At 47.7% G+C, this 11,063-nt stretch overlaps 1 protein-coding gene across 1 annotated transcript in view; it reads right to left on the bottom strand.

Annotated features, from left to right (window-relative positions):
* Positions 1–226: 226 nt before the first annotated feature.
* Positions 227–11,063, bottom strand: part of IVD (isovaleryl-CoA dehydrogenase) — a 22,890-nt gene continuing 12,053 nt past the window's right edge. Inside the window, exons 4-12 of the mRNA XM_019644924.1 lie at positions 8,181–8,350; positions 6,166–6,259; positions 5,825–5,961; positions 4,448–4,544; positions 3,445–3,538; positions 2,859–2,940; positions 2,186–2,290; positions 2,015–2,087; positions 227–1,279 (exon numbers count right to left, since the gene is read on the bottom strand). Of these exons, the coding sequence (XP_019500469.1) occupies positions 1,146–1,279; positions 2,015–2,087; positions 2,186–2,290; positions 2,859–2,940; positions 3,445–3,538; positions 4,448–4,544; positions 5,825–5,961; positions 6,166–6,259; positions 8,181–8,350 (986 nt within the window). The 3' untranslated portion in view covers positions 227–1,145. The remainder of the gene's footprint in view (positions 1,280–2,014; positions 2,088–2,185; positions 2,291–2,858; positions 2,941–3,444; positions 3,539–4,447; positions 4,545–5,824; positions 5,962–6,165; positions 6,260–8,180; positions 8,351–11,063) is intronic.

The raw sequence follows: 11,063 nt of genomic DNA, 5'->3' as shown, positions 1-11,063 counted from the left end.
GCTCCCTCCTTCCTTTAAAATTCCCTGGGAGATCTGGGAAACAGAGGCTGAGACCTCCTCTCTCCCAAGGGCTGATTTCACACCTTTGTCCCCCTTCACCAGTGAGCAGACTGGAAGGCAGGGGCAGGACCTGGACCAGCCACTCTCAAGGACATGGGGCAAGAGCCAGATAGGAGGCAGTAGCAAGTCTATTGCTTCGCCCCCAAAACACCAGTGTAGAAGCAGATGGGTTTGATTCATAATATGTTTAATACAAAATGGCAGCAGCCTGTGTAGCTGTAACAAAAGTAGCCATAGGGTATCCAGAGAAATGTACACAGGCGGCCAAGCCAGACAACTTGCCACACAACTCAGGCCTGCTGCCCATTCAGCTGTGGCCAGGACTGGACGATGGCAGTGGCAGAGCAGTGCTAAAGGGATCAAAGGTGCTGCCACAGAGGCCAGCATTGAGCTGATCATTCATAAGCATGCTGGTCTCTGCCCCACAGAAGACTCTGGGTGGCACACGTGTTCTGAGATGCCTATTCCCAGAACTACACCTCAACACGGTGGGATTTCAGCCCTACAGCATGAAGCCCTAGGGGGATGGAAGGGCTGCTGCAGAGGGGTGCCTGCTCACAAGCTGCTGGGGGCTGATGAAAATTGGCAGAAACAAAGGTTAGGTTTTGGGGTTTTTTCCCCTGAAAGAGTACCAAGTTCAAATAAACTGAGAGGGATAATGTTTCTGGTGTACTTGAGCAGAGAGCTCTCTGCCAGAGGCTTGCCTAAGAAAAAGGGGTGGCCGCCTGCCTGCCTCGAGATGCCCATCTGGGAAGTAGGGGGAGTCAGGCTTGGAAGTTAGAAAGCAAGAGCACAGTCCCCCAAACCCATCCCAACCAGCTCCAGAAAAGCCACTGTGCTTCCTGTCGAGTCCATGTTAAACCACTGAATGCTTTTCCTGGGTTGGCTAGCTGGCTGGTCTGGCTCTGAGGCCCACAGTGGTTTCGCAGCTGTTGTGGAGAAGTCAACCTCATACAGAGGCCAGAGGGCTAATTCAAGAAGGGCAGCCGAGCAGCAGGGCCTGCCTTGGGCATGGGAGTAGAGTTGCCACACCTCTACTTCCAAAGGCCTCTAGGTGTTGGGAAGAGGGGTGAGAGGTCTTAGAGTTAGTGAAAGTCTGCGTTGAAGGCTCTGCCGATGATTAGCCGCCTTACCTCACTGGTCCCAGCCCCAATCTCATACAGCTTGGCATCTCGCAGAAAGCGGCCCATGGGAAAGTCATTGATGTAGCCATTGCCACCTGCAGCCGGGGTTTAGGGACAGAAGAAAGGACAACAGGAAAAATGATAGGCAGTGGGTAAAGCAAGGGAAGCAACAGAAGGCCAAGAATATATAAACGCATCAGAGGAGGAGACACCAATTAAACAGAAGCAGCAAAAGATGGCTAGAAGGAGGGGTATGGGGAACACCTAGTTGGGAGATGGGTGGACAGGGGCTGGAAGGCCACCTAGAGTGCAGAGGATAGCAGGCAAGGAGAGGAGACAACCACTGGCAGACATGGAGAAGGGGGACAAGGAGAATACTGCATAGCACTTAATGGGTGCCAGGCTCAGAGAGGTGAAGTAATTTGCACAAATCACAAAGCCGGTCAGTGGCAGAGCAAGGATTCAAACCCAGGCCATCTGGCTTGAGTCTGTGCTCTTAACTACTGTGCAGCATTGAAACAAGGCTGTCCCACCTCTGAGGCATCTCTCTCTGCCCACTTCACAATGTCCACAGGACCAAGCGGGGCTTGTGGGGAGATGATGAGAAGAGGGCGTTGCCGAAAGTAATGGCAACTTATGGCCTCTAGCAGTATTCTCATTTACTTTTCCATGTCCTCCTAGTAACTGGGACAGAAGGAGACTAATGGCATCAGCTCAACTGCAGCTAGCTGAAGCGCAGAGTGAGGGGTGAAGAGGAAACCTTTTTGGAGGCAGCCACAGACTCTGGGAGTAAGGGCAGCCCTGGGTGTGGGGGGTGGGGAGCCACTTACCAAAACACTGAATGCCGTCCAGGGCCACCTGTGTGGCACACTCAGCTGAGTAAAGAATCACCCCTGCGCAGTCCTGTGGGAGGAGGCCCCAGTCAGCAGGGCCCTGCCAAGGCCATGCAGAGAGCAAGTCCCAGCAGCCGGCCCACTGCCTTCTCTGGGACTGGCCCTTACCTTGCTCATGCAGTGGCCCTCATCACAGGCCTTGGCGACATTGTAGACGTACTGCCGACATGCCATGAGGCGGGTGTACATGTCAGCCATCTTTCCCTGCATCAGCTGGGCACAAAGGGAGGTCACAAGTCAACATGCTTGAGCCACATTCCTCAGAAACTCTCCCTAGTTACCAAAAGTAGGTCAAGAGTAGCAACCTGACAGCCAGGAATGGGGGCGTCAGGGCACAGAGAGGAGATGGGACTTGCCTAGGGTCACAGAGGTAGATGGTAGTGGGTCTGGAGTTCAGGCCAAAGGGTGGCCACTGCACCCTGAAATAGCCCTCCACCCACCACCACCCTCATTAATGTCCTGCAGTGTCTTCAGACCAGAAAGTATGACTAAAAATGCCGCTCCCTTTCCCCCATGCCTCCCCCACAACCTGCACTCTTCATCCTTTAATCTTACAATGCCTAGTTCATTCATCTAAAACAGGAAGTGAGGTGACATGTGATGAACTTCCTGACAACTTCCAAAGCCAGGTAACATGCTAAGGAAGCCTGTATTACAAGCATTCGAACACATTTTGCCAGGGAAGGATAGTAAATGCCCCATAATACATGCACTGTGTACTCATTTGTTAAAGAAAACTTGAACCCAAGGAAAGCACATTTCAGCAAAGCATTCCACTCACCTGGAAGTGGCCGATCTTCTGGCCAAAGGCTTCCCTCACGTGAAGATAGGGAATGGTGTGGTCGAGGACGGCCTGCATGATCCTGTGGAAAGGAGAAAGACACTGGGGCGGTGCCTCACTGTCCCTCCACTGCCAGTTGGGGTGGCAAAATGCCAGTGTGGGAAGCCTTGAGGGGACAGTTCAGCGAGACAAGGAGCTAGAATTCTAGGGAGGAGAAAAGGAGCGTGAGGATACTCGTCACCCCTGCTTAGTTACTGCACTGACTGTCCAGGACTTGTGCCCCTTCCCCTGAGACCAGACAGGCTGGCAGGACCCCTGCATTGAGGGGCCTTAGAGCCCAGGCATCCTGTTGCACAACCTGAGTAACTAAGCAGTATTGTTCCTCAGGCCTTTTGTCTATTACCTAATGATCTTTCCCTTCAATGTGAAATTACACATTTAGAAGGAGGTTTGTTTGGTTTTTTTTCCAGGAGAGAAGGTGCATCTACCAGGAGGCAGCTCCCCTTGGCTGTCAAGGGCATGGCTGTAGCTGCTGTTTGTGAGGGCGCCACTTGCCAAGGAGTCCAAAACCCCAGCTCATACTCACCCAAGGGGCCCACCAGCCAGCACTAGCCGCTCCAGGTCCAGCCCACTCATCAGCACGTAGACACCCTTACCTTGATGGCCCAAGATGTTGTCAACTGCCGGGAAAAATGCTGGTCAGAGGGAAGAGCGCTGTCTATAGACTCCTCACTTATATAAAAGCTACTAGGTTTGGTGCCATGGCTTTCACAAAAGGCACAAAAATATGTCACCTGACCTTCAACTAGGGTTCCAGTGAGAGAGAGGGATGGAGGTTACCATTTCCAACCAGGAGTGGAGGCTTGCTAGACGGACCCCACCACCACCACCACACACACACCCCCTCTGTAAGACCAGACACAAAGGCCCAATCCTTAGGTCCTCCTCTTTTCTTCCTTCACTGCCTTGGATGGGAAAGAAGAAAAGCTAATTTGGTCTAGAAGTCATCCAACCCCTTCCCAGTTCTTTTTACATCTGTGTGCATAATTACTCTTTCCTCGAGGTTGAGCCTGGTCTGGTCCAGTATTACCCGCCCCCTCCCCTCCAAGGGTGGGCCATGGAAGAATCTTTGTCCAAGAGATGGGCCATTTGGTACTAGTGACAAACTGCTGAGCACCTCTCCACCCCAGAAGCCAGGGTGGCCTTGGAGTTTTTTCTGCTGACAAAGAAGGATCTGTACTGGTTTTTTTTAGCATCATTAGTGAGTACCTCATACAAGCTGTATAGGGAAACGTACAAACAAGGATGTCTGAAGGACATTAGTGGGCAAGGGCAGATCTTACCTTTCTACTCCAGATACTGGAATCCAACCCCCGGCAGTGTATTATCCACACTGCAATCACAGGCAGGCACGCAGGAAAAATGGCTGTCCAACAGCCCCTGAGTCCCACATGTACGGGCCAGTGGGAAGCACAGCAGTAGCAGGCCCACTGTCTAGCCATAAGTCATTGATAAGCTAACCCAAAGATAGGCTTTCTCAGCTTATGAAGGAGTCGGGACAGGGGCTTGCCCTTTCTCAAGAGACTCACCAGGAACCTTGCAGTCTTCAAAGATTAGCTCACAGGTGTTAGAACCCCTCATCCCCAGCTTGTCCAACTTCTTGGAGGTGCTGAACCCAGGCATATTCTTGACAGAAACAGAAAGTGACCTTGATTACAGACCAGGCCCCAAGGGGGCCCAGTAAAGGGAAGACCCCTGAGAAATGCCCACCTTCCCATCAAGTTCCTATCCTCGCACCACACGCCAGCATCCTACTCTCAGGGCCCCAACTCTGTGCACAACTGCTCCACTCCTGGAAACTCCAGCCCTAACCCCCCACCCTAACCCCAGGCTCCTCTGCTGCTAGCTTGCATTCTCAAGGGAGCAGTTCTCCTGACCCTTCCTGGCTTTCTTTCCTTTCCTCAGGGAAATCACTTCCAAGACACTCTCACCAGCCCATTCAATTCCTTTGCCCCCTTGTTCCTCTGCCATCTGTACCTAACTGAGTCCCACCCAGAATCCATTCAACTACTTGTGTGCTTTGACCTGGATTAATCAGATGAAGCATGCATTGGCAAGTGCCCAGCAGAGTGCACATGTTGCTCCCCTCACCTCCTGGCTGATGAGAGTGGCGCCACACACACAACCTTGAGATTTCTGATCTTAGCCAGGCTCCTTCGACTACTCACTTCTCATGTCCTCCAATCCTAGTCAGCTACTCTCCCTGTCTCGCTAAGGAGGGTATTGCAAACCTCTACAACACTCATTCATGAAATGCTCTATCAACTCCCCCATCCCCAGGGTTCCCAGCCCTCACAGGTTCCCTGGCCTCCCACAAGGTCATCAGGCAGATGTTCCTCCCCCATCACCTGTAACCAGCCTTACCGTTTCTCCCTCAGCTCTCCATTGTGCTTTGCTCACTTGCTCCCACACATCACAAGTTCTCCCTCTCCTATTTTCCTTTTTCTTTACCAAAAAATTTGCTCAGTTCTCTCCCATTCTTAAAAACAAACTCAAATTCCCAACTTTTCATTCTAACTCCTGCTCTATTTCCCTCCTGATTTTATTGTCAAGAGTCAGAAGGTGCAGTTCTTAGTGTCTCTACTCCCACCTCAGGCTCCCATAGCTGCTCTCAGCAGCCACCCCCCGCCCATGACATCCGATTGTCAAATCCAGTTGTCTCTTTTCAGTCCTCATCTTCTGGCCCTCTTTGTGTGGCCAGCTCCACTGATCTCAGACTTGATCCATCCTCCCTGGACTCCACTTTTTGGCCACTCTCCTTTAAGTCTGCTCTTCTGCCTCACCCCCGATCCCAGGGAGCCTTGGCATAGTACACAATGATCGTGTTTGCGATCAGTTGAAGGGATCTATCTCTGGCACACTGTCAGGAGACAAAAGCTGCCCGCCGTGCAATCCCCTCTACTCACCTTCTCCACAATGAAGGCTGTGATGCCCCGAGAAGGTGGCACAGCACCCAGATCTGTCTTGGCATAGACAACAAGGACGTCAGCATCAGGGCCATTCGTGATCCAGAACTTGTTGCCATTCAGGACATAGTGATCTCCTAAGAACAGGAATTTGGCTACTTACTCTATCTGTGTTGGCTCATCTCAGCCAGTTGTCCACAGACCTGCTGCTAAGCAGAAAGCTGCCCAGTTGTGAAATAGTTCTAGAAACCCAGCAGAGGCCACCCCCAATTATTGCTTCCTTACCCTGAAAGGGTCTGTCCCTCTGCCCATCTCAGCTTCCCAGTCAAGAGGGGCCTCACCTTTCTTTTCTGCTTTTAGCTTCATGGAGACAACATCAGAGCCAGCATTGGGCTCACTCATGGCCAGGGCCCCAATGTATTCACCACTGATCAGCTGTAAGGGAAACCCCAAAGGGTCTGATTATGACTTCAGAAGTACCTACAGGAGCTCACAGATACTTCTTGCCTGTTCACATGACACCCCTTAAAATTTCCCTCCAGACCAGGGTATTGGTAAAGTGCTATAAGAGAAGCCCAATATCTACAAGGCTGAAAATATCTCTCCTTTTCCCATTCCCTTTGCAAGGGAAGCAAGTTTTAGTTTTCCATGTTTTTGTTTTTTGTGGAACTCAGGAAATATTTCTTTGCTTTTTAAATTGACCTTTGTGTTCAATTGCTTCACCTCAAAAATAGAGGGAGCCACTTTGACCTCACCTGGAACAGAAACATAATTAGACAGGTAAGAAAAACTAGGGAGAGTCTATTTCACCATTTCATTACAAGGTATCATTATTTAGCTAATTTGCTATTCCACCTGTATCAATAGGCTGCATATAAATAAACCAGTAATACAGTTTTCAGTATATCTTTTTCTTATTATTCTTATTATTAGTTTCAGGTGTACAAAACAACATAATGCTCAGACATTTACACATCTCACGAAGTGATAACCCCAACAAGTATACTCACCTGACACCGTACATAGCTATTACAATACCATTGACCATATTTCCTATGCTGTACTTTACATCCCATGACCATATATATATGTATATATGTGTGGAGACATATATATATATGTCTCCACACATATATATGGAAATAGCTTTATTGTTTTTCTTTTTCTGGTTTATTGATAAAATTAAAAAGACTTCATTGAATGTGAAAAGAAATAGGACAGTTGTCTTAGAGAGATGTCTGACAGTTAATAATCTTTAAATAGTTAAAAATATTTTTATATTATACTGATATGAAGCACATGCTAATTCCAGTGGGAGGTGGTTTGCTTTTCCTTTGCATGGTCTATAAAAATGTTTAGTAAGGAAATGCCAAAAACAAATAAGATTTCAAGATAAATAGACTGTTTCGGAAAATAAACATTTCAGGACTCAGCTACCTGAAAAAAGTGGCATAATAAAAACCGTGTTTTATTATTAGTTACTCCCCTGTCAGCTTAAAGATCTCCTCCCCCCATTCCAGCTCTCTGACCAGCTAGCAATGTGGCCTTGAGAAAATATTGAGTTGTTAGAAAAGTCATGATGTATGTTTTGTTTTTCATTGCAAAAATGCGTCGTGACTTTTCTGACAACCCAATAATTTAACATCGTTACCTTCAGTACTCCTATATTTATCCCAGAAATGGGAATTGCACTAGCAATTCAACAGGTTTTTGTTCAAATAATAAAACATTCGTAAAGCACCTAGCAACTATCCCTGGAAAAGTAAGTGCGGCATGCCATCTTTCAAGGTCCCTTGCAGCTGGTGAACCTTCTCCATGGCTTTCCGTGTCTTCTCAGACAGAATAGATTTTCTTCATTTGTATTCACACAGCACTTTTTGGACCTCTGATTCAGCATGCCATATTATGATTACTCATTTGTATCCACCTTTCCTAATCATCTGTGAGTTCTTTGAGGGATAGGATAGTGTGGTTAATTATTTTCTGTATCCCTGGCGTAAAGCAAGGTCCTGGTGTAACTAAGTGATTAGCAAAGTATTATTGCATTGAATTTTTAATGGTTCTCATCAAAACAGATCCAAAAGGACACTTATAATGTTAGTCTTCTGTTTCTTAAAGTGCTTTCTGCAAATGTTGTCCAGTGATGAACTCAGGAGGTCTGGCCCTATTTTTAATTTTTTTGACTGAAGTATTTGAAAGCAAATTCCCGACCCCTTCCTAAACTAACCATATCCGGTTCGGGGCAGCATGCTACAGAAAGCAAGGGTGACCTACCCTAGCCAGTGAAGGAGGGTGCCTCGCGGTTGGTGGTTGCACCATGAGATCAGGGTGTGTTTCTCTATTCCCATTTCCTTACCTTAGGGAGGTACTTCTCCTTCTGGGCCTCATTTCCATTGCGCACAATTTGGTTCAGACAGAGATTGGAGTGGGCACCATAACTGAGTCCCACTGCTGCAGAAGCTCGGGATATCTCCTCCATCATCAGCACGTGTTCCAGGTAGCCCAGGCCAGAGCCGCCATACTGGACTGGGAGTGGAAGTTGCAATGGGGAGTGGAAAAGGCAACCCAGATTAAACTAGGACATTGACAGGAATCTTACATTTATTGACAGCAGACAAACACCCTGGTAGCCCCTATTCCAGCTTCCCCTAACAAAGTCAACAGGCTGATACCATGGACTCTGTTTACAAACACGCACAACTGGTTTTGTCTGCTGCCTCTGTCAGCTGAGGTATGGTTCAGTCATTGTAACTCCTGCTTTATCCCAGAGAGACCTCTTAATGAAGACAAGAGAACCTGAGTACTGTAGCCACTATTTGGAAGCGCAGAGGCAGATGAATAAATGAAGAGGACCTATAGTTTACCCAAGAAACACAAAGAGGGTCAGAGCATTAAGAACAGATGCCAGACGGCCACGTGGCTCAGTTGGTTAAGAGCTCGCTCAAGAGTGTGAGCTCTGAGCAACAGGGCTGCCGGTTCCATTCACAGCCTGAGCTGAGCTGCCGCTGAGCTGCCAACAGGTGGCAGGATGGCTCAGCCGGTGAGAGCACGTGCTCCTAACAACAAGGCTGCCTGCTCGATGGTGGGCTATGCCTGCCTGCAAGTAAGATTGAGCTCGGCACCTTGAGCTGAGCTGCCACCAGGATTGCTCGGTGGATAGAGTGTGAGCTCTTAACAACAAGGCTGCCGATTCGACTCCCACATGGGATGGTGGCTATGCCCACCCGCAACTAAGACTGTAACACAGCATCTTGAGCTTAGAGGCCACGAGCTGCCGACAGGAAGCCAGATGGTGACGGGCACCCTCCACAAGTAACACTGAAGAACAACAACTTGGCTGGTCCCCCTTCCCAATTCCCCAACACTATTCCCCTTCCCCAACTCCCCAATTTAAAAAAAAATTAGTAACAGAGGACAGGAAAGCCACAGCCTGAGAGAAAAAATCTGGTGGGTAGTGTAGCAGAGGGCAACAGAAATGCTGGTAGGGAATTTCAGAACGCCTCATAAAAACTGTGCTTTTTCCTTGGCAGCAGATCTAAAATAAAAGTGGCTGGGTCATCTGGTACCAACTCTCTGCCCTGCTATTTGAGTAAACCCTACTGAGACCCTCTGCACATGTTCACTCTGACCAAGAAGTCAGGCTCATCCAAGTCTCTAGGGCAGTGGTTCTCAACCTGTGGGTCACGACCCCTTTGGGAGTCGAACGACCCTTTCACAGGGGTCGCCTAAGACCATCGGAAAACAAAAAGATACTTACATGACGATTCATAACAGTAGCAAAATTACAGTTATAGAGTAGCAACGAAAATAATTTTATGGTTGGGGGTCACCACAACATGAGGAANTAGAGTCTCACAAACGGGTTCAAATCCTGGCTTCATTACATAGTGATATATGACCTTAAGTGAGTTGCATAACCTCTCTGAGGCTGTTTCCTCATTTTTGGAATTAGGGTAATACCCACATTTCATAATATTATTATTGCAAAGGATCAGGGAGAGAATATATGTACAATTCTTAGCACAGCTATTGACACATAATAAACATTCAATAAATAATGGCCATTATCACCATCAATATTAAACCTTCTTTTCAAAATTCTCAGAGTCTTTCTTGATAGTATTTTGCTTTCAGAACTTTTAAAACATGCCCAGGTTTGGAATTAGAACCTATTTCTACTAATTTTTCAGCTTATATTATTTCTGTCTTCAGGACTGCAAAATGTCCAAGCTAGCCTGAAACAGAGAAAGATGGTTCTTTCTCTAGGATTTCATCTTCACCAGCACCAGCATCACCACCAGAAAAGCCATTTCAGTATCACTAACCACACACAGCCCCTCCTACCCCGAAAACTTCAGACTCTCATTGATGGATCACAGCCGGGTTTGATTTCCGATCAGCAGTGGTCCTGGCATAGAGCCCAAAAAGCTCTTGCCTGGCACTCAAGACAGTAGCATCACTAATCTTGCCCTCACTTGTTCCTCATAGTGTTTCTCAAACCAGGCTGTGCCTCACCCCTGAAAATTCCATTCAGATCTCTGGGGCAGCATCCAGACTCCCAACACGTTAAACATGAATGATTCTGATGCACAACCAGGATTGAGACCCACTACCCTAAAATGGTGGCCAAATTTCATTTACCCTGATGTTCACCTCTTTTTGACGTTCCTCTTGATGGCAGTATCTGCAGCTTTCACCTGCCTAGAGAAGCAAACACAAAGAAATCAGAATGTTAATTTGATTTAGTGCGGTGATCATTTTGCAACATACACAAATAGTGAATCATTATCATGTACACTTGAAACTATAATGTTGTATGTCAATTATACCTCAATTAGAAAACAACAACAAAGAAATCAGAGAATCGTAGTATATTATGTGTGTTGTGAAGAAGGCAGAACAGAGAGCCTGGTTTTCTGAGAAGAGAACTAGAGATTATAAACAATGCAAATTGCACAAGCTTAAGAAGCTCTGAGGACTCATGCACGTTTGTTTCAGCCCAGACTATTGAAAAAGGCTAATTAATAGGGAATGGGCTCCCCTCCTGACCACTTCAACAACCTGCTCATGGTTGTTGTGGTTATCTCATGTCAACCTCACTTACATGGGGACTGAGCATTGGGTGGAGGGACACACATACACCCTGGGCTGGACTGTGCTCAGACCAGCAACACAGGCTAACAACTAGCCCCCACCTGCTGTGACACCCGCTTAGGGGTGGTATTTGACCATAGTAATG

Source organism: Hipposideros armiger, unplaced genomic scaffold (genome assembly GCF_001890085.2).
Source record: "Hipposideros armiger isolate ML-2016 unplaced genomic scaffold, ASM189008v1 scaffold_92, whole genome shotgun sequence".
Classification (NCBI taxonomy): domain Eukaryota; kingdom Metazoa; phylum Chordata; class Mammalia; order Chiroptera; family Hipposideridae; genus Hipposideros; species Hipposideros armiger.
Note: the sequence above shows the minus strand (reverse complement) of the source record. Positions and strands in the feature narration are given on the sequence as shown.